Source organism: Myxine glutinosa, chromosome 7 (genome assembly GCF_964187855.1).
Source record: "Myxine glutinosa chromosome 7, kmMyxGlut1.1, whole genome shotgun sequence".
Classification (NCBI taxonomy): Eukaryota; Metazoa; Chordata; class Myxini; order Myxiniformes; family Myxinidae; genus Myxine; species Myxine glutinosa.
The window spans coordinates 100,962,420-100,989,649 of NC_136267.1; the positions used below are offsets into that span (position 1 = coordinate 100,962,420).

The 27,230-nt window shown below is 44.2% G+C and overlaps 1 protein-coding gene across 1 annotated transcript in view; it reads left to right on the plus strand.

Annotated features, from left to right (window-relative positions):
- The window catches only part of LOC137431624 (uncharacterized), a 203,617-nt gene that overhangs the window by 127,163 nt on the left and 49,224 nt on the right, over window positions 1-27,230 (plus strand). The window contains exons 3-4 of the mRNA XM_068123152.2: window positions 2,821-3,034; window positions 13,016-13,165. Of these exons, the coding sequence (XP_067979253.2) occupies window positions 2,821-3,034; window positions 13,016-13,165 (364 nt within the window). The remainder of the gene's footprint in view (window positions 1-2,820; window positions 3,035-13,015; window positions 13,166-27,230) is intronic.

The window sequence follows — 27,230 nt, forward strand, 5'->3', positions numbered from 1 at the left end:
CCCTTTACAAGGACATGGGAGGAGCGCACACAAGAAAATATAGCAATACTTCGCAAATCAATAGAAAAAAACATAAAAGTAGATGGAAGGAGCACACAAACATCAACAACCACAGCTACCACAACAACAACAATTCCATCTTATAAAAGATCTGTTTCCATGTGTTTTACTTTGTTTTACATCCACATTGACACCCACAGATAGACATGCAATATGTTTGTCAAGTACAGCATGCTGTCTTATGATTAAACCATCAGGGAAGAGACAGGAGGCACGCCAAGTAATACTAAAGGCACTATTACAGTTTTTTACGATTGCTTAAACACGATTTTGAAAACAGGGCCCATTTTGTCAAAACACTACACACAATTCACACAACCACACACACAAGTAGCAGAACACCTCAGATCCTTTGCAAAATGAAACACTCTTGTAAAAACTATACACTCATTTATAAAAACCATATTCTGTTACCATATGAAACACACACGTTTCATATGACTTAATTCTGTTTGAACCAGTTACACACTGCTGTTGCGAACCTAAAACACTTTTAGCAATTCTACTTCTCAGTGATTAGAGTACTGCAAGGGAAGCACACAGAGAAAGTGCAAATATACAATAAATTCACCAAACACCACACAAGACCAATGCTGCAGACCGATGAAAATATAATTTATTTCTCTCCATATACCCAAATCAGTCAACATGTCAACATGGAGAATCACAACAAAACATGTCCCAGTTTTCATGCTACTACAGTAGTGTGCATAACACTGTAAGCTCAACAAATATCAGACAAACATAAAATACTGTATCCAGTACAGTTACAATTACAGTAAAAAGAAAAAAAAATCTGAAAAAAACTGAAAATACAGTACAGAAAATACCAGACATTATCCCTTCGCCTAGCTGGATCTGGCCAGAGAATTTCATCAACATCACAGGCGACATCCTGATTGGCAAGACAACGTGGGAAGAACCGTCTCGAATGTCGGATCCATCCTTGCACAGCTGCGGCGTCGATTTGGTCACAGGCCTCCTCCATGGCCTGAATGAGGGGTACCTGAGCCTGGGGCCGGAGATCGTAAACCCTCCACCGCCATGCCGAGAAAAACTCTTCGATTGGGTTTAGAAACGGAGAGTATGGTGGAAGGTCTTGTACTGTAAACTGTGGATGGTGTTGAAACCAGTTCTGGACCAGAGCAGAGCGGTGGAACGCCACATTGTCCCAGACGACAATGTATTGCATCTGGTGCATTTGGTTTACTGCTGTGACGATGTTGTGCAATCGGTCCAAAAATGTGAGAATGTGAGGTGTGTTGTAAGGGCCCATATCGGCATGACGGAGGAGGACCCCAGTCGGTGTAATGGCAGCGCAAAGGGTGATGTTACCCCCACGTTGCCCTGGGACATTGATTATAGCCCTGTGGCCAATGATATGTCTGCCTCTCCTTCTTGCTTTTGTGAGGTTGAACCCTGCCTCATCTATGTATATGGAGTCATGCGGGATTTCCTCAGCATCCATCTGTAAAACTCTCTGAAATACAGTGAAAGACAAGATTGTGCAGTTCAGCATAGATCTAGTATACAGTAAATTTACATGTAAAAAGGTTACGTGTGCAGTATGCAACATCACAGTGCTAAAGTGAACAATACGTACCTCCACATACTCATGCCGCAGCTGTTTGACCCTCTCTGAATTCCGCTCAAAAGGCACTCGATAACCTTGTTTCATTTGAACCTGATGTCCTTTCAGGATGCGTGCCAGTGTTGACAGAGAGACCTGATGGACAGTATTGAAAATGGCATGGTCACCGATAATGTTGGCTTGAATTTCTCTGAGCCTGATAGCATTATTGGCCAAAACCATGTTTATGATCTCTCTCTCTTGTTCTTGCGTGAACATGGGCCCCCTTCCTCCTTGTCGTTCTCGACCCTCAATCCTATGTAGAAAAAAATACATGTAACCTACTGTAAATGTCACAGGAAGGGGTATCAAAAGTGCTGATATGGTGCATGCAATAAGCAGCTGATTACTGTAAACTGTCGACAGAGTTTAGTTTACCTGTTTTCTTGTCGAAATGTCCTAATGACAGATGCCACTGTATATCTGCTAAGATTTGGCTGAACTCTTAGTCCAGCCTCCCTCAGCGCCAATCCGTGGTTCACGACATGGTCAACTAGTGTTGCGCGAATTTCATTTGATAAATTTGGTCCTCTTCTTCTTTGAGCACGTTCTCCTCCTGCTTCAGGTCTTCCTCTTCCTCTACCTCCTTCTCCTCCTCCGTGGATTCCCCCTATCACCCTCACTCTTCGTCTTCTGACTCCTTCCATTTTGGTTGAAGACAGGTGAACTCACCTGCTGCATTTTTATAGTGCTTAAACCTGATTGGTGTGTCTACAATTAAGCAATCGTGTGTTTGCGCACCTGCTGGCTGTGTTTAACCGATTGGCTCGTAGGTGTGGTAATTTGACAGTCCGTGCTTTGGAATTGCAAGGATGTGACATCATGATATACTTCTGTGTCTAATGTATACAAGTGTGTTTAGTGTTTTGCAAATCACTGTGTGTATTGTTTTGTAAAAGGTGTGAGGCTGACATTGTGCTTATAGTGGTGCAAATCTGGGCCGATGTTTTGCTCCTTGAGTGTAAGGTTTTGATAATTGTGTAATACTTTTGATTTTAGTGTTTATGCAATCGGAAAAAACTGTAATGTGTGTGTGTGTGTGTGTGTGTGTGTGTGTGTGTGTGTGTGTGTGTGTGTGTGTGTGTGTGTGTGTGTGTGTGTGTTGTGTGTGTGTGTGTGTGTGTGTGCAGATACAGGTAATTGGCTATATGAATGGCCAAATTACACCTGCAAGCATGGAGTTTGCAGGGCGAGTCGGTTTCTTGGCTCCAATGCCTAAACTCTCTGCATCCATCTTCATCAATCGCTCCACTGTCGATGATGCTGGCACTTACAACTGCCTAGTCAATAATATAGCAGATTCAGGTGGAGGGGGAACAGGTGTCCGTCACCTCTCCGTTCTTGGTGAGTACTAAAATATCCCTGGGCCACTCTGGTGAAGAATACAGAATGGAAACTTGGAAATGATTACATTGATGGGGTAGGGGCTTTGGGGGTGGGGGAATAAAAGGGGAGGTTTTCTTTTATATTCCTTCAAAGTTACAAAATCCTTCTCAGTATAGATTACATTTGTTGGAAATTTGCATTATTGCAATGCATTATGGGATCACTCGTTTCTCCAATTGTGAATGTTCTAGTTATAAACATGATGTTGAGTGCTATTGACTTCGATTTCCATTGTTGTCTGAATTGAAGTACAGTAGAGGTTATAATGTGCTGCCGTGAAATGGGGTGAATAGGGACAGCAAGGTGAATAGGGACACAAACTGAAAAAAAGTTCGGAAACTTTTTTCTCTGAAAATTGATAACCATACTGATTTGTTCATATTTGGGTTGAAAGTGTTCTCTTGTTTTTTTAAAAAGCAACTTATAGTCCCTATTAATTCCATATATGGGTTAAATAGGAATAAATAGGATTTTTATGGCTGTCCCTATTCACCCCGTTTTACGGGTGAATAGGGACAGTCACTAATATAAAAAAATAATAATAAAGGAGTCACGGCAGAAAGATGTGTTATTATGTGTGCCAATGACCAATGGTGAAACCACACCAACCAATCAATACCAAAACCAAGTATTGTATTAATGTCACACAAGAATAACAACTTGCACAAGTGCAATATTAATCAATTGCACAACAAATATCATGTCATTCCTATGATGGTACCATCAGTTTCTTACTCGATAACTCACGGTGCTCCACGTGAGTGAAATGTAACATTCCCAAAGTCACTGTCCCGGCACCAGGCCAAAGTCGATCCACGCTCCGGTGATCACAAGAAAAAAGTCGTATCGAGACCAGAACCCCGGGCGGCTGACAGTCAATGCTGCCGAAGGGCCCTTGGGTGGGTGTCGGGCCGACGTCGGTCAGGCAAAGGTGCACCCAAAAGGCGACTGGGAATTCTCACCTTTGGTTCACCAGACAATGACGCTGGTATGAATGTTCAGCGGCTCCCAAACGGAGAGCCGCGAATTCCCAATCGAAATCCACATTACACACGCGAACCAGGCTAACGGCTGGGGCGCGGTGAAATGGCTGGAGCGAGGTGAAAAGGCTGGAGCGAGCCGAAATGGCGGAAGGGCCCGTAATGGAGGAGTACCTGCTCTCCAACAACGATTCACTTTGGAATCAACCGCAAAACCCGTCACGCAGGTTTATCTGTCACAGCGATCACGACTATGTCACAGGAATCCCTTTCCCGGGAAAACCAATCTTCGCTCGTGACCCACGTTCGCCAGCGTCCGCTCGATACCTCAAAGCAGCTCGGCCTTTCTCCCGACCTCACTTGCTCCGCTTTCGCTTCCTCTTCTTCTTCTTCTTCTGGTTTCTCCCGATCCATTTCCTTTTTCTTTTAAAACACGAATTTTTCCTTTTGAAGACAGTTATCTCCATTTCACTCAAACTATACCAATAATAGTACATGGAACTAACAATGCTTCCAGTGGATGAAAACCACAAAGACGGAAGTGACGAATCCGTAACACAAGGTAGAGGACGGACAAAGTTGCCTGATGGCCCATTGCATTTCTGAACAGCATCATAGAATGTTCTTCACCTGGAAAAGCAAATCTGAGGTATATGGACATCTGCTCCTCTACAAAGATTGACATACTTCTCCCACACATGTTTCATGTCATACATATTTCCCACCTTTAGGGCTGATATAATATCCAAACACAGTCCATCCACAATTGCATCCTGTTCATGATGGCCAGGTCATTGACTTTTTCCATCTATCTCTGAAATTCTATCCACCACTTAATGTGGTACTTCCCATCAGCAGCTATAATGTCAGCAGCATCTGCCAACCTCACTCTCATGGTAACTAACATCCTTTTGTGCCATTTTGATTACCTTTCCAGATACACTGAATGTTGCTGCATTGAGGAATCATTTCCCGCATAGTGTTTGGCAAAACAGACACAGATTGCGATCATACAACGGTATTCAACTGTGCTTGATGGGCTTCTGGCTTGTTTCTGGAAGTTCTTCAGGTCTTGTTTGTTGCTTTTGTAGAGATCGTTTCCTCAGACGTTTCAGCCTAACTTCAGCTTTGAATTTATAGGAGCAAGGTTTGTGCCATTTGATAAAAATTTCCTTGCCATAGTTCATTCTCAGAGAGTCTAGTTTATGATTTATTAGTCAGAATCTTTAAGCTTTCTTCTTTCATTGGCAACGTTTTAATAGCCTGGTCTTTCTATACTCTGATGGAGAGGGGTGCGGACGTTCATCGCTGTCCTCTTGGAAAATGATGCACTGTGAAATTTCATCTTCTTCCCTTTTGTGTTTGGATGGAATAGGTTACTTCACCTCCATGGCATAGTTTTCAATCAGAACCCGGAAGAAAAATTGATTTGCCTATTAGGTTACCTTCTGAAAATCTGAAATAATTAATACGGACACCATGTAAATTCAATATCAAACTGATTTTAGACACTTAATTATAAAGTTGACCTTGATACTGATCTGTAATATCAAAGGCAAGTGAAATAAATGGATATGGATTTACTATTGAGTTTCTCAAACTTCTCTTAATTCCAAAATAAGAGAAACAAAATGTATCAAGGGTATCATCTTACAAATGTCGAATGACATAGCAGAACCAGTATACTTTGTGTGAATATTTTCTTCAATATGACCTTGAAAATGACCTTTAAGGTAAAGTACTGAAATAATGTCGACATGCAGTATTTGATAATTTCAAGACAATTGTTTTTAATATGGAGTGAAGCTTTGTGGAAATGCACTGATTGGATCAGGATGCAATAGAAGAATATGAATAATAGAGAGAGGGGGGGGGGGGGTTGGGGAAAGGGAATGCCGACAGCAGTGTTGAAGGATAAAATAAAGGGAGACTGGGGCAAATAATGGCTGTGGGGAATGAGGGGTAGGGTAGGATGCATGGGATGGATACAGAAGCAAACATTCAGAAGCAAAAACTGCAAATCTAAGACCAGAAAGGAGGCGGTTGGTGAAGTGACAGGCCCGGAGACTCAGCTTTATCGTGGTGGACTTCAATAATCTTGAAGGCCTTGGTTTCCAGAGCATAAAGCTGAGCAAGGTCTGAGGCAGGGCAGGAGCCCATAGGGGCAAGCAGTACTCCATCAAGCTGTAGGTGAAGGCCTTGTAGGTGCAAAGGAGTTCAGGCGTAACAAGGAAGGACTTTGTATGATGGAGGATGCGGGGTCTGGCTTTGGAGGCCAACTTCGAAATGTGGTTTGCCTAAGAAAGATCATGGCTAATCGTGAGATCCAGGAGCTTGAAGGACTGAACTTCTTCAAGAGGATTATTAAGAAAGTAGATGGGGGAGGGTTTACCTTCAATGCCGGAGGCAGAGAATTTAGAGAGTAATGCTATCGAAAGTTCGAGATATGTCTAGAGAGACGGCCCTGGTTTCATGTCTAACATTGACGGCCTCCATCCATTTAGTGTATATGCTTATGGAAAAAAAAAACACTTCCATGTGCATTTTCAGATTAAAATTTACAAACATACATTTTTATGTTCCATTCAAATGCCGAATCAAAAAATCAATGTTTGCAATTTTTAAAATTAATTGAAATTTCCTAAATTCAAGATGGCATCAAAGATGATGGCCACCAAGACCAAACATTGCCAGATATCTTCTAATTGACATATTTAATGAACTTTGGCTCAACCCACACATTTTCTGGACCAAGCAACTCATTTTTGACAATGAAACATGTCTTAGTGCAATATTTAATGGACTTTGATGTTATATTTCACTCAAGCGGTATGTTTGACCTTGGACAAAGAGACTGAAATGTTGTGAAAAACATCATGCAAGAAATGACATTATACAGAACAAGAATAACTTACATATCAGAGCTTTTTACAGCACAAACACGTCCTGGATATAGACACAAAATTTCGGTACCCATAGAATCATGACAACAATGTAAATACAGTGTACTCAGTAATGGTATGAACTAATTTTCTTAAACACTTGTTGTGTTGCATATTTATGGCTAATTTAAATTAATATTTCACAAATGTAAAATGGCCAAAGCTGCCATAATGTGCTCATGCGAAGTACAAATTGTTTTGACACATTGTTGTTAATCAATACCAAAATCTCATACAAAATCTCATCTAGTAACAACTAAAACGGCACTTGGTAGAGCGCATATTGTATCCCACAGATAGGCCGGGTCTGGATTCGGACCTGAACTAAAACATAATCGGCTTGTTTTTGTCACCGACACAACTCATCCACCAAGTTTAGTCATAACTCATCCATAACTTTTTAAATATCATGTTATTTATCGCTTTTTTCACCCGATCTCTCGATGGTGAAGAATCACTTAAAAAATTAAATAATTATCTGATCCCGATCCACATTTGAATCTTTACCAAAAATGAATCAATTCATCCTTGTCACACATGCAAAGTCTCCCCCAAGTTTCGTCCAAATCCGTCCATAACTTTTTGAGATATCCTGCTATGTATCGTTTTTGGCCCAATCTCCCAATGGCGAAAAATCACGTAAAAATTCTAGTAGCCGGATCCGGATCTGGATCTCCACGGAAATTGAACCAATTCTTCCTTTTCACACACGCAACCTCTCCCCCAAGTTTCGTCAGAATCCGTCCACAACCTTTTGAGATATCTTGTTCACAGACAGACAGACTGAGGTGAAAAAAATAACTTCATCTGAATCTTCGGTGGTGGAGATAATGAACTATTCTCATCAGATGATGTAGGAATCTCCTGAACACTTCAACATACAAACTGAACCTATATTCCACACATTCCTATGCACAAAACTTTTATAACTCGCATTTAACAAGTCATCCAATCTTTATTTGCTGATGATTACCTCCAACTATTACAAAAGGCCCGATAAAAAAATAAAAATATGTTATAAAATAAAATAAAATAGCACAGAAATGATGTAGCAGGAAATGGTCGATTGTAACCGTTAACGAAGGTAACTAAAGGTAACTAACTGCATCTACAACCTTGAAATGTGTTGTTTGAGGAACAATGAATCCCTCCCGAAGTGTACGAAGAAATCTTGCTCTGCAACTTTACAAATGAAGATATTAATTATAAGATACCAGCTGCCTTAAGACCGACACTTGTAAAACATTCGTTGGTGTCCGTGCACCTTATTTTATTTAATATCTAAGACCATATGAAAGTCCGTTATTCCCCATTTGACAAGGTGCTGGTGTAAGCACGACATGGTAATAAAAGAGAATACCATAGCAATATCCATATTCACAATGAATCGTCCTCATCAGATCATGTATCCTCATCTAGACGGTTTAAATTGCAGTTGCTGCACCCATCGGCTGCACGCATGCGCAGTGCAGTGCAAGCAAGGTTGTTTTAGCGACATGAACATCGAGCTGAACAGTTGCTTTTTCTGCATCGACACGTGACGAGTTGAATTACTCCATCAGGAGCTGGTGGCAGGAGTGGTGTAACTGGGCTGTACCTGCCGTCGTCGAAGTACCATCCGAAGTCCGATGGTGGTGGAAGAACATGTTTAGGCACAATTTCAGTTTGCCAGACCATGGCCTGGTCCTGTGCTCCGAGGATCGCTTGGTGTAGTGCACCTTTAGGTGGTGGCAATTTCTGACCCTCACAATTTCTGACTCATGGCTTCCACGTTTCTTTGAACTTCAGAATCCCAAAGTTCAGTTTGCAGGTCATTGACAGGGCCTTTGATCATCCAATGTAAAAGGGTCTTCAAGCCAGAGGGAGTAGCATCTGCATCACTATTATTTACGAAAAAGGCTACTTCAAACTTGTAAGTTCGATAGTTTGCGATCATGTAGTTCAGCAATGGACAGTATGGAACCCTGGTGAAGCAAAGATTTTACAAGCGAAATTAATTCGATGTCACCTATTACTTTTCCAACGAGCCTGGTGTTGGCTTAGCGGTTAGGGTGCCGGGTTGGGATCCTAGGGTGCTGGGTTCGAATCCCGGTCGATCGCTGAATTAACACCAGGGGGGCTGACTCAGCCTGTCATCCTTCCGAGGTCGGCAAATTGAGTACCAGTTCACTGGGAATTCCCTGTGTGTCGCAAGAGGCGACTAACAGGGTTGGTGGCAGGAGGAGCATCCGGTCATAAAAATTGCTTAAAAATGGGGACCACGGTGCCCGAAAAAGGCCAACTCTTGCTCTGCGGGGAAAAATGGCCTCCACAGGTGGTTCTATTACTTTTCCAACAGATTCAGGCCCAAAATGTTTTATTTGTCTGGATTGACTAGTCGCTGGTCACGGTTCTTCACTGTGCATTTTTCACCCAGCACGGAAGATGACACTTCACATCTATGGCTCCAGCATCACTCACATCTATGGCTGTACTCATTTGAACCTTCCATTTCACATTGTTTGAAGGTTCTACAGCATATCTCAGCTTTCCACCTGCATTGTATGTGGAAACGTCATGCAAAGGCAAAGAATTGTCAACAATTTGGAAAACAAAGCACAAAGGTTGTTAAATGCTTCAAAAGATGACCTGGTGCACACACTGGCATTGCCTTCATCGCCGACCTCAGCCAGCTTTTGTGAAGTGGATTGAGATGGACGCCTGACCTTTTCTCCAAGATAGTCACTTGAGTTACTTGAAACAGCGTGTTCACAGATATATTAATTCTTTTCTTATCCCTGAATATATTAATTGGATTAACAGTTTCTTTGTAGCATTTCCATGATAGGAAGCATGCAAAACTAGCAGCATTCTACAGTCTACATCATGCAATCTAGAGCTGGATGACTTATAGTGCTTTGTCCCTTGTCAAACGACCATATAGACGGAAGCCTCTCCTCAGTGAAAGACACATGAAAGCCCGCTTGGAGTTTGAAAAAAGCACCTAAAGGACTCTCAGACTGTGAGAAACAAGATTCTGTGGTCTGATGAAACCAAGATTGAACTGTTTGGCTTCCGTCTGGACACTCTACCATAAAGCCCAGATCGGTGGAGTGTTGCAGTGATGGTTGGCCTTCTGGAAGTTTCTCCCATCTCCACACAGGATCTCTGGAGCTCAGCCAGAGTGACCATCGGGTTCTTGGTCACCTCTCTTACCAAGGCCCTTCTCCCCCGATTGCTCAGTTTGGCCGGGCGGCAAGCTCTAGGAAGAGTCCTGGTTGTTCCAAACTTCTTCCATTTAAGAATTATGGAGGCCACTGTGCTCTTGGGAACCTTCAATGCAGCAGAAATTTTTTGTAGGCTTCCCCAGATCTGTGCCTCGACACAACCCTGTCTCTGAGCTCTGCAGGCAGTTCCTTTGACCTCATGGCTTGGTTTTTGCTCTGATATGCATTGTCAGCTGTGAGACCTTATATAGACAGGTGTGTGCCTGTCCAAATCATGTCCATTCAATTGAATTTACCACAGGTGGACTCCAATCAAGGTGTAGAAACATCTCAAAGATGATCAAGATAAATGGGAGGCACCTGATCTAAATTTCAAGTGTCATAACAAAGGGTATGAATACTTATGTAAATGTGATATTTCAGTTTTTTCTTTTTAATAAATTTGCAAAACTTTCTAAAATCCTGTTTTCTCTTTGTCATTATGGGGTATTGAGTGTAGATTGATGAGGGAAAAAATGAATTTAAACGATTTCAGCATAAGGCTGCAACATAACAAAATGTGAAAAAAGTGAAGGGGTCTGAATACTTTCTGAATGCACTGTATATATACACAACGAAACTGTATGAAATATTTCGCTCCAAATAATCTCGAAATGCTGGAAATTAATTCCTTGACCTGAAAAGCATAGGAATAGACATGTAATTTGTTATTTTCTGTCCATTAGAACCACAAATACGTCAATTTTTTTGTCTTGGTGGCCATCTTGGTGGCCATCTTGGATTGCTGCAAATAACGGTACTGATAAAAATTGCAAACATTCCTAGTTCTCATTATAGGGAGTCTTAAGCTATATGCAAATGCATATTTGCAAATTTTTATATGCATTGCACGCGGGGTGACATGAGTAATCACTAATTGTTGGGTGAGGAGAAACAGCATGTCTGAGGTGGAGTGATCTGGTCTGAATCTGAATTGCTGATCTGAGATGAGGAGGTTAGAGAAAAGGAAGGATTTCATATCAACTGCAATGATGGATTCTATGATGATGCTGATGATTGCAAATAAGCTAATTGGTCTGTTGTTAAGGGGATCCGTTTTTGCAACTTTTTATGTAATGCAGTGATGTTTGCTGATCTCCAAGCAGAAGAAAGATGACTTAGGGCAAACGATGGGGTGAAAAGGGCAGAGATCGGATGTGCAAGAGCAGCAGAGCACGTCGCTAGGACATGTGAGCTGATGCCGTCCAGTCGAGTTGGCGTAATCAGAATTGAGGATTGACGGATCGAAACTTCACCTTCTCAGACAGAGTCCACGAGCAGTAGGGTGTGATTGGGGACACAATATTTGGCAGCAAGCACAGAAGTGAAGCATTCGGCCTTTTCACGAGCAGAGGTGGCTGTGGTGCCATTTGAAGAGAGGGAAGGGATGTAGGAGGAACATACTCCGGAGACAGACTGAACAAGGCACTACCAGGTTTTATAGTAGGGGGACGAGCTTGAAAGTTAAATTTTGAGGTTGGACAGATGTTTTCTGGCTCTTTTGAGAGTGGAAAAACATGTGATGTGGGCCTTATTGCACGATAGGAAATGCATCTGGAAGGGATACCAAGTTTTATTTACATTTGACAAATGGTAAGGAACTACTTCCAAGAAAATTCCAATATTGGTTAATTTTTCATCAAAATGATCTGGAAATTGACCTTCAAGGTCAAATTTTGAGATGGTATCTCCTCTCATTAAAAACCTTGTGTCATATATAAGACATCTCCTGGGATATAAACTTGTAATAAAAATGCCATGACAAGTGTATTTCATGAATTTTTGCTTGCCGACTAGGATGTGTGATAAGCTGAGGAGCCATTTTGTCCTATTAGTTGGTGGACGTTAAATATCCCGCAGTGTCTTACTGTCTTATATTGTATCAGATATTTCTATCCCAAGAGTATGCGAGTTATTCCTGGAATACTGAATACGTAACTAATTCCTGCCACATTTAGTCGCAGTTTATGAAGGACTTTGGCCAAAAACGTTCCCTGGCCAACCTACAAGAAGGTGGACATAATTGAGGCCATTAAAGAAGGTAGTAGTGATGTTGGAACCCATCTGTGGATCGGTCCCATCGGCCGATGGGTCTGCGCCATCTGCGGATGTGTTGTTCACCTTGAAGGAATGTGTATGCATCAATGGCGGATGAGTATGTTTATTTGAACCTAAAAATAAGCAATTGATGTCATAAATGTTTATAAAGCAGTCCGTGACATGTGGTTTGTGACCTCGTGACCCTCGCCATCACCTTCATCAGCACCTGCCACTCTCTACCCTGCCACCATTCCCCTCCGCCATTATCAGAAGAACACCTAATGTTTTGTATGAATGTTGAGTATGTTATGTAAAGCTTTACTAAAACTGCCATGTATCTGTTAATTACAAAATGTATTGACAAAATGTATAAATAGATGGGTAGAAATAGATAATAAAACATTTTAAAATCATCTCTGTTAAATTCCTACCACATGTAATTCCAATGACTGTGTACCTGATTGAAGAGCACCATTCTGTCAACACATTCCTTCAAGGTGAACAACACATCCGCAGATGGCGCAGACCCATCGGCCGATGGGACCGATCCACAGATGGGTTCCAACAGTGATAGTAATAGTAGGTTGTTATCATTCCATATTTAGTACTGTTCATTTGACTGCAAATATCTAAGTGGTGGAATCAAAGGTGTATTATACAATATTTACAATGAATCGTATTGTAATCAACAACCACCTTTTTGTCTCGTCTTTCTTTATCCATGGCCACTAGTCCCACCAACACCTCCAGCCTGTACCTTGCATGGTCTTTCGTTACCTGGCGCAAACGTAACACTCACATGCAACTCAGCGGAAGGGCTGCCACCACCAGTTTACTCCTGGCATGGAATGACCAAATCCTTACCAAAGTTTTCCATCCTCGGTATGTACCAATCATTAACTTGCATGCAAACCCTCATCACCTAGCAAATGGAATTTCGTGAGGTCTCATCTAGAATACTGTGTGCAGTTTGGGTCACCACATTTCAGGAAGGACATATACTGTAGCTACCATAGAGAGGGTTCAGCGGAGGGCTACTAGATTGATTCCGGGACTAGCTCAGTGATGAGGAGCGGACTCAGGACACAGGACTTTATACATTAGAAAGGAGGCGGTTACGAGGGGACTGATAGAGATGTTTATGATAGTGAAAGGTGTAGAAAGAAGATCTCTTTGGCAGAACAGACAGTGATAGAGGACCATAGCCGGAGACTAATGAAGAGGAGAGATAAGACAGTATTAAGGTAGGGATATTTCACACAGAGAGTAGTTAATGCATGGAACGGTCTCCCTGGAAAGGTAGTGGCAGCAGAAACAGTGGATAAGTTTAAATTGGAATTGGATAGGTACCTAGAGCTAGAAGCATTGGAGATAGAGGCGATAGGGACATTGGAAAGACTCGTAGGTATCTTGAGTATGGATGGGTGATTATTTACATCTCTGTTGAGTGTGATGTCCGTGAGAGAGAGTCTCGTCAAGGGATAGTGTGTTGTCAGGGAGGTAAATTGTTCACCCTCAAAAAACACTCCCTCCCTCATTGTTGCCACCCTTGTTAGTCATATCCCTGCGCAGTCTACCACACTTTTCTCACCTCCACTCCTCTCCCCATTCCCACCCTTGTTAGTCATATCCCTGCACAGTCGACCACACTTTTCTCACCTCCACTCCTCTCCCCATTCCCACCTTTGTTAGTCATATCCCTGCGCAGTCTACCACACTTTTCTCACCTCCACTCCTCTCCCCATTCCCACCCTTGTGAGTCATATCCCTGCATAGTCTACCACACTTTTCTCACCTCCACTCCTCTCCCCATTCCCACCTTTGTTAGTCATATCCCTGCAAAGTCTACCACACTTTTCTCACCTCCACCTCTCTCCCCATTCCCACCCTTGTTAGTCATATCCCTGCATAGTCTACCACACTTTTCTCACCTCCACTCCTCTCCCCATTCCCATCTTTGTTAGTCATATCCCTGCATAGTCTATCACACTTTTCTCACCTCCACTCCTCTCCCCATTCCCATCTTTGTTAGTCATATCCCTGCATAGTCTATCACACTTTTCTCACCTCCACTCCTCTCCCCATTCCCACCCTTGTTAGTCATATCCCTGCATAGTCTATCACACTTTTCTCACCTCCACTCCTCTCCCCATTCCCACCTTTGTTAGTCATATCCCTGCATAGTCTACCATACTTTTCTCACCTCCACTCCTCTCCCCATTCCCCCAATGAAATTAGGTCGTTTTGACGGATTTATTTCATCTCGTGTTGATGTTGTGCTAGCATGATGGGCTGAATGGCCTCCTCCTGCGTCGAATTTCCTTGTTGTTAACTTACAACGTTTTAATGATCAAAACACACAATATATAGTATTTTATCTAATGGATAGGAAACTGGACTCTTATGCCAGAGGACGTGCATTAAAATTCAGCAAAAAGCAACAATATTCAGGATTTAGTCTCCAAGCTAGTATCAGAACTCATATGGAGAAACAAAGCTGATTATTTTGTCTGCATTCAGGTATCCCTAGTTTTCGACATCATTGTATGTTTTTATGTCGAAGTTTTAACCTTTTATTTGCAATAGGCAAAAGGTGACGACCCTGCTACCTGCGCCAAATAACTAATCCTGATCAATATTCAGTGCCATTGATTCCATCGGTGGATTTTCCATCATCACGAACTACTGAAGTTGGTGTGATTGTTTTTTGTGAGAATAATCAATTATAATTTAATTGAACCATGAGATAACTTGGCCTTCATTATCTTCAATTCAAATCAATAAGAAGTGCTGCTACTACTCATACTATGACACATCATCATGATGGAATAGTCTACTGCAGAAACAAAAAGGAATCTTCAATATTTGAGTAAATCAAAAGTTGGATTTCCTTGAAATCCTCCGAAAAATGCAGTTTGAACAAAACATCCAAATGTTTTTATATATTTTTAAATGTATAATCATTGATATAATTTTTATTTTAAAGATTCGAAATTTGTACATAAAGTCACATTTCATCTGTTTTTGACATGTGAATTTACATTTTGTTTTTGAAATTGACACTAAATTGAAATTGAAATCGAATTGAATTTAATTTAATGCAGGACAAGGCTATTAAGAGACATCATTGTGCTTTTACTTGAATTGCTAAGACATTCGTGGACATGAACAAGTTAATACTGCATGTTGGATTTGAACTTTGGATTACAGGCTCAGATGGTAACACCTGGTGGTAACACAACGTTGCAGGCTCAGATGGTAACACCTGATGAGAAACCCAGTAACTTATCTCTGCCACCCAAAGCAGACAGAGGTTATGTTTTCACCCCCGTTTATCTGTCTGTCTGTGACCAGGATATCTCAAAATGTTATGGACGGATTCGGACGAAACTTGGTGGACAGGTTGGATGTTTGACAAGGGCAAATTGATTCAATTTTGGTTGAGGTCTGGATCCAGCTCTGGCTTATCGGTGGGATACAAAACATAAACTGTTCAGTGGGGCGGAGGTATGCGCTCTACCGAGTGCTGTTCTAGTATATTCCTATATTCATGTTCTGTTAATCTCTTTCTGATTCCCTGAAATAAATCTTTCGACTAATACTTTTTGCTAATTCACTTTATACTCTAAATAAGTGATTTTGTTAATGGAAGAATAGCTTGGTGGTAATTATTGTGCAACCCGTTTTTTATATCCTCAGTAACCTTCCTCACCTCTCCCCTCCATTTGCAAGTTACTGGGTTTCTTTCCTGGACTTCTCTCCTCCTCTTTGTTCATCCCCTTTTTGTATCCACTTGTAGAATCACTGAACCATTGTCTCAGTGTGTTCCCTTTCACACTCTATCACCTTGCTCTTCCATGAGCCTCGACTTTGTATGGAAAAAAAAAAAAACAACGCTGATGAAAGTTGTGTAAATGTTGCAATTTTTTTATACAAGGGTCTAGCCTCATGGAGGAGCTAACAGATAGTTTCTGTTAATCATGGTGTAGTTCTATCATAGGGTATTACTTATTTGTGTTTCTACTTGATATCCTCAATCCTTTCCCTACATTTGCTCTCCTGTCCTCACGTTGACCATATTTCTATTCCAAGGCATCCTTCACTTTTAGTCTGTGCTATGAAGGGCATTAAAAAAGTTACACGAATCAGATGTTCACAATGATCCAAGACATGCCAAAAATACTATAATAAGGGATATAGTCAGTCTATTATAGATATAAAAAATATATATATTTCTGTATATATATATATGTGTGCTGGCTCAGATGTGATGGAGGAGCTGACTCAGAACGTAAAGGAGGGTTTACCGTGGGAGTTGTTGTATGCAGATGATCTGGTGTTGATTGCAGAAAGTATGGATGGACTGAAGGAAAAGATGAACAAGTGGTAGGAATGTATGGAGACAAAAGGTCTGAAGGTGAATATCGGAAAAACGAAGGTGATGGCAAGTGGTAAAGCATGTGGTGAGGTGGAAAGAACTGGGAAGTGGCCGTGTGCTGTGTCCAGGAAGGATGTCGGAGTGAATTCCATTCAATGTACAATGTGCGCTGAGTGGGTTCATCAAAAATGTAGTGGTTTGAGAGGGTCATTAACCAGTGTGGCAGCTACATTCAAGTGTAAGGTGTGCACAGAGGGAGCTGCAGATGGAGGAAATGTTGAGTTGGATCTTGGAGATGGCGTGAAGCTGGAAGGTGTGAAAACATTTTGTTACCTCGGAGACATGCTGAATGCAGAAGGTGGATCAGACTCGGCAACGGTTGCTCGAGTGAGATGTGCATGGAAGAAGTTTCGGGAACTGAGTGGCATGCTGATGAGGAGGGGAGTGTCGTTGAAGCTGAAGGGAAAGGTGTATGCTGCATGTGTGAGAAGTGTTATGATTTATGGGAGCGAGATGTGGGTATTGAACGTCGAGCAGCAACGAAGGCTGGAAAGGGTGGAAATGCGAATGGTTCAGTGGATGTGTGGAGTATCGTTGAGAGAGAGGAAGACAAATGATGAATTGCGAAAGATGATGGGAATGGAGCCTGTGATGGATGCTGTGAAGAGAAACAGGTTGAGATGGTTTGGTCATGTGTTGAGGAAGGATGAAAGTGACTGGTTGAAAAGAGTGATGGAAATGAATGTAGAAGGAAGTAGAGGACGGGGAAGACCGAGAAAGACTTGGCTAAAGATGGTCGAAGAAGTAATGCGGGCAAGGGGGTTAACAACGGGAGATGCAGAAAATAGGGCAAAATGGAGAACATTGTCATGGGGACCGCAAGGCTAACCCCCGCTCTTGCAGGGAAAATGGCCTTAAAATGCCTGTTGTTGTTGTTGTATATATATATATACATATATATAATATATATATATATATATATATATATATATTGTTACGGAAACGGGGACGCCGCTCCCCTTAGCAAGGGGGGGGGGTCCTCACTAACAAGTGAGGACTTGAAGGGTTAATCCCCCTTCTATTTGCACTGGCCGTCTCCGATCCTGAAGCTACCCTGCTCCCCTGTGGGGTGGGATTGGCCGAAGCGATTGGTCAAGGGATTCCCGTACACCCCCGCCAATCCCTCCACAAGGCAGGTGGGTAACTCCGCTCGAAACCACGGACAAGATGGTGTTTTGCCGAGCAGTTTTAGCAGCCCGCGGTTCGAGCCGTTTATCAAGGGACTAAACCCGATTCATAAAGCGTTGGCCGAAATCGCACCACAGGAACTCAATTGGGAAATCTCTAAAGCGATCGGATGAGAAAGAAGAAATCAAAGAATGGAGGAACAGATATTTATTAACTACTATTTACACAACCAAAGAAAAGAAGAGATAAAAGTAATTTATAGGGAATGGAAGGAGCAGAAGGACACAGAGCAATTCCTAGCTTATCTACACAGGCTTACTTATTCCCAGGACAACACGAACAGAACAAACTCACGTACACGAATGGGAGGAAATGGCAATGGTAGGAATGCTGGCAGAGGGACACGGTCCAAGGAGATGGCGGGCAGGAAGTTCCGGGGCCAGTGGCACGACGTTGACGTCCCGCTCGAACGTCCACACTCCAGTTTGGCAGCAAGCAAGGCGGCAGCAGGCACACGTATCTGGTTTCACGCGGCAGGCACACGTCTATGGTTTCACGCGGCAGGCACACATATCTGGTTTCACGCGGCAGGGTTGATTTCAGCTTGGACACGCATCTGGCTCCCTCAATCATCTGGCGGTGGGGGCTGATGCAACGGGTTTTATAACCCCGCCCTCTTGAGCCATACCACGATCTTTGGTTGGTCGTTCGGGGCTCCACCCTTGATGACGATGGGCGGGCCACGCCCTTCTTCTCCAAGCTGACCGCGTGCGTAATGGAGTCTGAATGCAGTTGGTAATACAGTTGGCAATGCAGTTGGCAATGCAGGTTATGAGGCCATCGAAAGGCGATCTATCGTATTTCAGTTGGTGCAGCGCAAGGTCAAATAGTGGAGACACAGCCTTACCTGAGACATATAATAAAGAAATAACTATAGAGAGGTTCTATGGTGGCCTACATGCTTGTACATGGACGAGCTACGGTGCACTCATTTCAATTAACAGCCAATTAAGGGGGAAATGTACACGGGGGTTTATTAGGGATTTTAATACTAAATTTGATAAAGTGAAGGTTCTAAAAACCGTAACACAGCACCCTCATTCCTCACGCATGTCTCGGGCCGACAAAACTTTAACTTAGTGTGACACTCAGGTGTAGCACCCTCTACTATTAATCTGACCCTGAGTGCGACAATTTTAAAACAAATAAATATGTCCCCCTGTTGCGTTGCACCCTACCTAACAGATTCACACCCACAGAATAACCGAATTGCGGAATTAATTTTCAAACTATACATTTACGGTGGGGAGCATTATTTACAAGTGACGTTAATTGTATTTACACTGCAACCCAGGACCTGTTATTTTTCTTTTTCAGGAGACAAAAAGAATCCTGTGGGAGGGAGGAGACAGCATGCACTGCATCGACGCACCAGCACCAATAAAGAGCACCAAAATTCACAGTCACGCACCATCCAGTGCGACATTGCACAATACTATAAAAAGAACACAACTGGTGGTCTTGGTCTTCTGCTCCCTCTGCTGGCCGATGTCGTTCTTGATGTTGTCAACTCTTGTTGTTCTTGCTTGCTGCCTATTTGCAAAGATAAAAAGGCACACAACGCATCCATCTTTTTTATTTATGGCCCACAGGGGCCGACCATGGGTGGTTCACCTGTATGGCTTGGTGCCACCTCACCGAGGTCCGCAAGCAAGATCTTGGGCCATCGTGGCCGGTCCCAGCAGAAGTCCATAAGTGGTGCTTGGCCACAGACTGTGGTCCATAAGTGGTGCGTGGATGCAGGCAGCTGGTTGCGGGAATTCGGGCACACAGTGGCGGACTCCCGCACGCTCCCCTCAGTGCCCAGAGCGCACGATCCATGGGTCGAGGAAGGAAGACAAAGCCGCAGAGATAGCGAGGGCAAGGGTGCAAGGGTACACATCAATACAGGTAATGCAGAACGAGGTACGCACGGAGAGCGAAGTGAGAAAGCTCGTCCCTAACGTACGTCACCCCCCCCCCCCTGTCACCTATGCTACCCTTGCCCTTAACCTATATTTACAAAACAATTTACAAATTCGTCACTACTGTCACGTCTTCCCCATATCTCCCCTAATACCAAATTCATCACAATCCCTCTAACCAAATTTGCCATCATCCAAATTCCTCATCAATTCCTCATAAGGAGGAAGAGATGGAACATCAAGCACAATGTCACACCCACGTCATGATGCGTCTCACAATCCAAAACATTTGCACAAAAATATAACAACATGGCATGGTGTGGAGTTCTGTCGTCGCCTCAGGTGGGTGGATGCAGATGGTGCAAGGAGATTTCAATCCTTACTACTTCCTAAATGACATTAACACACTTTACACTACCCGGGGTCTTTCCCTGCCAATCCATTGGCCATCTTACACTCTATGCGGTTTTAAGAACCAAACTCCCATTGACCAAACTGTGGTGCTCTTCAATGTGGGGTCTCACTCCCCCAGTTCAACTCCCTGTGCCTTTGCACAATTTCAGGACTGAGTCGTGTGGCTCTCGCAGCAGGTCTACTCACCTCCACACCTCCGCCACTGCAGTTGCCTCCGAGCTTACCTGCTCCTTACCCAAACCTATCTACCTGGGGAAGGCCCTATGGCGCTCTCCCCTCTCGGTGCCCTCTCTGGCACTGGGCTACCCGGGTCCGTCCTCCGGATCCTCGGGCCCCACTGAACAACTCTACTGGCTCCCAGAGCCCACCTGCGGCCTGACCTGGCTGACATCCTCACAGTGGCGGAGTGCCCATTCAACTACACACACTAACAGGCCACACGCCCAGCCATTTACACATCACTAATGCACCCATCCAAGCACCATTCTTCCACACGCCCCACAGATGCCAATAGCCCAATATCCAACCACAATTTTACCTGTACCCTCTACCTAACACTTACACTGCCCTCCCCGGGTATTTGTGATGGGGGTCCACTCTTCCCCCATTCACACCTTCGCACCACCCACTCCACTCCACAGTTTCCACCATACTCACTCCACGACCATCCATTCCATAATCCATTTATCCCAGACCATTTATTCCTCACAACCATTCTCACCTGGATTTGCACACCTGTGCCCACACACCTAGTGCTTCCTGCACCCTCATTCCTCCCAGGCTTCTTCATTCAATACAATACAACGCACAATCACAATTATTCACTCATACACTGCTGCATCATTTTCACGCTCAAAACAACCCACAATCGCACTTTTCACCATACACTTCCAACTCTCCAAACCATTGCCTCAGGCACCCATATTCTCCTACGCTCATACACACATCTCTCCCGAGCATTGCCCCTCAATTCCTCATTTGCTCAACATGCTCACCCGCAAAAACTTCCATACCAATTCCTCATTCAATAAACCACAAACACACTGCATCATCTAAGCTGACTACTCCCTTCTGAAACTTGCGCTTCCCAGTCGCCCCTTATATTATCGCGCTCCCTCGTCGTTATAATCCAACTAATCTATTCTACATCCCCGACTACAGGTATCATGTTGCTACTTAACCCTACAGTTACCTATTGTCATTTCTCTAGATCCCTATACAATTATCCTAACCCTCCCTCGGCGAGCTTACACTGCCAAACCCCATAACTAGTGCTCATGTGCCCGGGGGATGTGAGGGATGGTGGATTTGCCATCCTTCCACATCGGGCATCTCCCATTATTAATTTTGCCAATCCAATTTTTCTGCCTATCAAATTTGCCAATCATCTGACAATCATTTTTACCCATCAAATTTGCCAATCATTACTGCCAATCCTATTATATTCACTATCCCAATTTTGGATCAAAACACTATCATAGTAAGGGCATTTTATGAGATATTTCACAAATCTGTTAACTAAATTGTTACCAAAAAATTTCTTCACCAATATGTTTGTAAAGGTGTGTAATAACATGTGTTAAAATGTTGAAGTTCAACTCCCGTGGGAAACCCAGAAAAAAAGCTGTTGAATTCGGGTACCGAAAAATTATTTTCGAGAATTTTTATTTATTTTATTTCACTTTTATTTTTATAATATTTTATTATAAAAAGCTGTTAAAATTTTTTATCACAGCCTTCAGCCAAATCGGAAGATCAAAGGTCACTATAGCGACCCCAGCGCGCCGTATGCACTCTTTCAGAGTGGTGAAGATGGTGTTGAGGTCATTAGGGTCTCCTTCAATAACTGGGAGGAACTCGATCTGTGTGCTCTTTGCATCATTAGCATGGATTCTCTTCATCCAGCCATTCCAGTTGGAGTGTGGGAACTCAGGATCGTTGGCTTTGATCACCCACCCCGCTGCCCAGAGTGTGTCACCTGGAGTGAGGAGTGGCTGATCATGAGCCAGGGAGGAGGAAAGCTCAGCGAGGGGGAGAAACATGATCGCGTTCGTTCCTATCTGTTTCCTGTTCGTAAATGGAATTAATCTTTACTTCAGTTCCTCTCAGGATCTTAGCTTTGTCGAGTGCCTTCAACTTCACCCGGGGGAAAGCTGCTGTTGTCTGTGGATCTGGCAAAGGTGGTGCCGGAGAGGTGACTTCGATCCAACCCATTGAGTGAAAGGGAGTGTTTCCGTGAATAGAGACAATGTTTAAATCTATATTGTCCCAAACAAACTGAGTGACTGCATTGTTTGTTTCCCCAACCTCCATAAAGACCACCTGATCATTACTTGACAATTCACTTTCACTGGCTGGCACTTTGGCTGTCATCACTGACTGATCCTCAAGCGCAGCATCAACCGCAACCTCATCATTGATCTGTTCATCAGTTTCCTCCACAATGGTGTCAAGAGTGCCAGAAGTATCTGGAACATCATCTCCACTCCTACTATTAAGGAAGCAGTATTTGTAGTTTTGTGTCTCCGTGTAAGACTCAGTGTATCCCAGCCGGTGGAACTTGTTGAGCATCCATTTTGACCCAAATCTATGATCAAGTTGTATGGCAAGCCCCATTTGGTGTGGCAATACTCCAGACCGAGGTCGACAGGCCTTAATAAAATTCTGCCCCCAAACGGCAACTCTTTCGTCTGTCTTGACAATCGGTCTCAAGAACATCACTGAAGGCTTGCAGGAACAAGTGTCAGCTGACTATCGATGTCAGTCATACTGTGTGTGGTGGGGTATGACTTTGGACCTAAATCAATCAAGGCAATATCATTGGATATGAACTTGAGTGCCGTCTTTATGATCTGAGTCTTCTCATCTCCATGGTCAAGATTAGCATGATGCCCTCGCAGAATATTGTCGGTGCCATCTTTGAGACAGAGTACATCTGCCCTTCTTTCCTGTGTTGTGAAATACAAGGTGTCTTCGTATTTCTCTAGAAGTTTTATCTTTAGCTAATGCTTTGAATAAGAAAGGCTCTTCTCTGGTGACTGATCAAACTCCTGCAGCTTTTCATGGACTTGGTCCATGTTCATTACCCCATGCTCTAATTCTGAGTCTAACCATTCGCAGAATTCAATAAAAACTGCCTCTCGCTCCTCATCAATACTCCTCTGTCCTCTCTTCCTTTTTCCTTCCTCATCAGTCTTGGACAAACTGTCACCTCTCGCAAACATAAGTTTGCATCGCAAATGGTACAGTGTTTCTTCTGCTACCAAGTCGTTGATCCCTTCCAGGCGTCCAGTGACTTCAGTACCCCAGTCATCCCCGCGACTCCGTGCTGTCTTCAGCAAGCTTGCCTTCAGTGTATCTGCAGTCAAATTATCTGGCACTCTGTATTTCTTTCTAGCTTGTGCTGGATTATTTTTGTGGAGCTGGGCTGGTTGGTTGCAAAGAATGCATACATCCTTATACAGGAGGTCAACTGACTGTGATCTTCTAGAACTGCAGCCAGTTGATGAACTGAACTCACAAGTAGTGCGTCTTCTCTTCAACTTTGATGACTCTTTCTCTGCCTTTGATGCTTGAGCTGACTTCTTGGTGGTTGCAACAAAGTTGTTGTACAGATCATTTTTACACTTCTGGTGGTACCTCAGTTTTCCTTCCTTTTGAGCCTCCTTCATACGTTCCACAACAGTAACATTTTCGACAGTTTCTGCTTGTTTCAATAAAGTTGAGTATCCCTTTGGAGTTGCCTGTATGAGCCTTTCAGCTGGTGTATCCGAGCGTGCACAGATGAAGCAATTGAGCACAGGTGGAGTAACGTCTTCATCCATATTGCTAGACTCCATGTCCTGCAAAGTAGAAAATGAGATATATTTAGAAATTATTTTTCCACAAAGGAGTGTCTGTGGTGAAATATAAATGTTAACAATCAACTCAGAATCATGAAAAACCCTTATTTGACCCCTCATAAGTTACTTAAGGGCCGATTAAAAAAAAAAAAATTCTCGAAAATAATTTTTCGGTACCCGAATTCAACAGCTTTTTTTCTGGGTTTCCCACGGGAGTTGACCTTCAACATTTTAACACATGTTATTACACACCTTTACAAACATATTGGTGAAGAAATTTTTTGGTAACAATTTAGTTAACAGATTTTCATATGTTTCCCTTACTATCATCATGACAGTCCATTAAACGTGAGCCTCAGTGCGTCGTTACATCATTAAAACTCGGCTTCGCAAAGCCGAGCAATGAATTCGGGTGGTTTGGTCACCTGCAGGTTGAGTCCGTCCGGCATTCGGTTCAGGGGAGGCGGCATGCTCGGCCCGAGATTCCACGCACCATCTCGGCGCGGAACCTTGCGGTCTCCGGCCCGATGGCTCAATCTCGCCCGGCCGGAACGCCGCAACCACAAGGTGGCACTGCTCCGGTCCCTCCTACCTGCCCTTGAACCGGACCGCTCGCCTTGCCCGGCAAGGCCCGGACTCGACAGTGCGGGGCGGGGCCAGGCCGGATCGTGCGCGACGCTCCGAAGAGGAGCGACGCAGCACCGATCCGCGCCGAGCCTCGCATCCAACAAAGCGCACCGCGCACCGAGTGCTCGCGTCGGCTATCCATCACCCTAAACGCTGCCCCGGTCCACGTCGATGCTTCACTTGCAGGCTCACACGCATACGCAACCCTTTTCACACTCACAAAACCCGGCGCCTCCCATGCATCCCACACACTCCGTCCATTCCACCACCGCACTCCCTGTTACACACCACACCTCTCGCGCACCTTCGTCGTTCGCACACTTCCTTAACACACCTCCTCGCGCCCACTCCTTGGTCACATCCTCTGTGACAACCATGGGTGTGCACTCTTTTGCACACCCGATCATGCGCTTCGGTGCGCCCTCCCACACACGCGCCACCACTAACTCAGGTGTACACTCTCGCACACGTTCCACCACCACCTTACTCTCCGTGTCACACTCCGTACCCTCGGTTTCACACAGACCCTCCGACGTGCATTCGCTCTCGCACTTGGTATCACTCCCACACTTTTTAACACGCTCACTCTTCGACACACACTTTTTCCTCACACGCGTGCCATTTTCTCTCACACAGCGCCATACGGACCTCCCACAAACGCCCGCGGTACGCTGGGATCCCAAGCGCGTGAAAATTCTTTCCGCGCCAAACACTCTCCTGCAAAACCTCTTAGCAACATATACAGCACGACTCACCTTTGGGATCCTCCTCTCCACGCGCACCTGCAAATCTTTATAAGGATTAGCAAGTACGGCATCAGGATGTGAATTTAGACTTTGTGCACAATCCATTTCTCCCTTAAATTCCTGGGCTACCTCCGTCGTCTTTTCAATTTCAATTCCCGCTACTTTTTCTTTATTCAACTCGACGACCGCTGGCTTTATTAAAATTCCCTCTTCTACCTCAGCGGTCGCCGGCTTCCCCAAACCCCGGGTCGCGATCTCTTATACCCGTCATTTTAACCGCGCTTTGCTCCGCCTCGCTCAACCAGCGCTTCTCAACCCGCTTTACCTCGTTGTGCACCCCCGCAACCCCCTCGCTCAACCTGCGGTTAACCTCCCTCTCGGCTTCCCTTATCTCATATGCGGCTTGCCCCCTTCCAAACCCCTCATTAATTTCTTTGGCTTGGCCAATTATGCCCCCCAGTTTGTCCCCTAATCTGCTTCCGAATCCCTCCAATTTGCTTCCTAACTTGTTCCCTACTCCTCCCAATTTGCTGTTTAATCCCTCAAATTTGTTGTCTAAACCCTCAAATTTGGCTCCGAGCCCCCCGATTCGATTTCCCATGTCAGATTTCAACCCCCCGATTTGATTTTCTAATCCCCTAATTTGATTGCACAATTGCTCACCCTGAGCCCTCGTCTCGTCCTTCTGGGTGTCTAAGTTGGCCATTATCTGCATCATAAATACTCGCATGTACTCCGGCATCTCGGGCTCGGCTGCCGCGACCACGTGTGAGGCGCCGCCACCTCGTACACCTGAAATCTCGTGCGCGAGGCCGCCATCTTGTGCGCCTGAAGCCTCCGCTACCCAATGCGTATTGCGCTCCTCCTCCATGATTCCCACTGCCTCCCTGGGGTCCTGGGTCGACTCTACCCCCTCTTCTAACTCCCCTACCGGCACCCATTCGCCTTGATTATCCATGGCGCGACTATAATTTGGATGTTAATAACAATTTCGGCCGCTCGTAATTTAGACCAAATTTTTTGGATGTTCTTAAAATTTTGGTTCGGGTCCAAATCCCAACTCCTCGACACCAATTGTTACGGAAATGGGGACGGCGCTCCCCTTAGCAAGAGGGGGGGTCAATCCCCCTTCTATATGCACTGGCCGTCTCCGATCCTGAAGCTACCCCGCTCCCCTGTGGGGTGGGATTGGCCGAAGCGATTGGTCAATGGATTCCCGTACACCCCCGCCAATCCCTCCACAAGGCAGGTGGGTAACTCCGCTCGAAACCACGGACAAGATGGTATTTTGCCGAGCGGTTTTAGCAGCCCGCGGTTCGAGCCGTTTATCAAGGGACTAAACCCGATTCATAAAGCGTTGGCCGAAATCACACCACAGGAACTCAATTGGGAAATCTCTAAAGCGATCGGATGAGAAAGAAGAAATCAAAGAATGGAGGAACAGATATTTTTTAACTACTATTTACACAACCAAAGAAAAGAAGAGATAAAAGTAATTTATAGGGAATGGAAGGAGCAGAAGGACACAGAGCAATTCCTAGCTTATCTACACAGGCTTACTTATTCCCAGGACAACACGAACAGAACAAACTCACGTACACGAATGGGAGGAAATGGCAATGGTAGGAATGCTGGCAGAGGGACACGGTCCAAGGAGATGGCGGGCAGGAAGGTCCGGGGCCAGTGGCGCGAAGTCGAGGTCCCGTTCGAACGTCCACACTCTGGTTTGGCAGCGAGCAAGGCGGCGGCAGGCACACGTATCTGGTTTCACGCGGCAGGCACACGTAT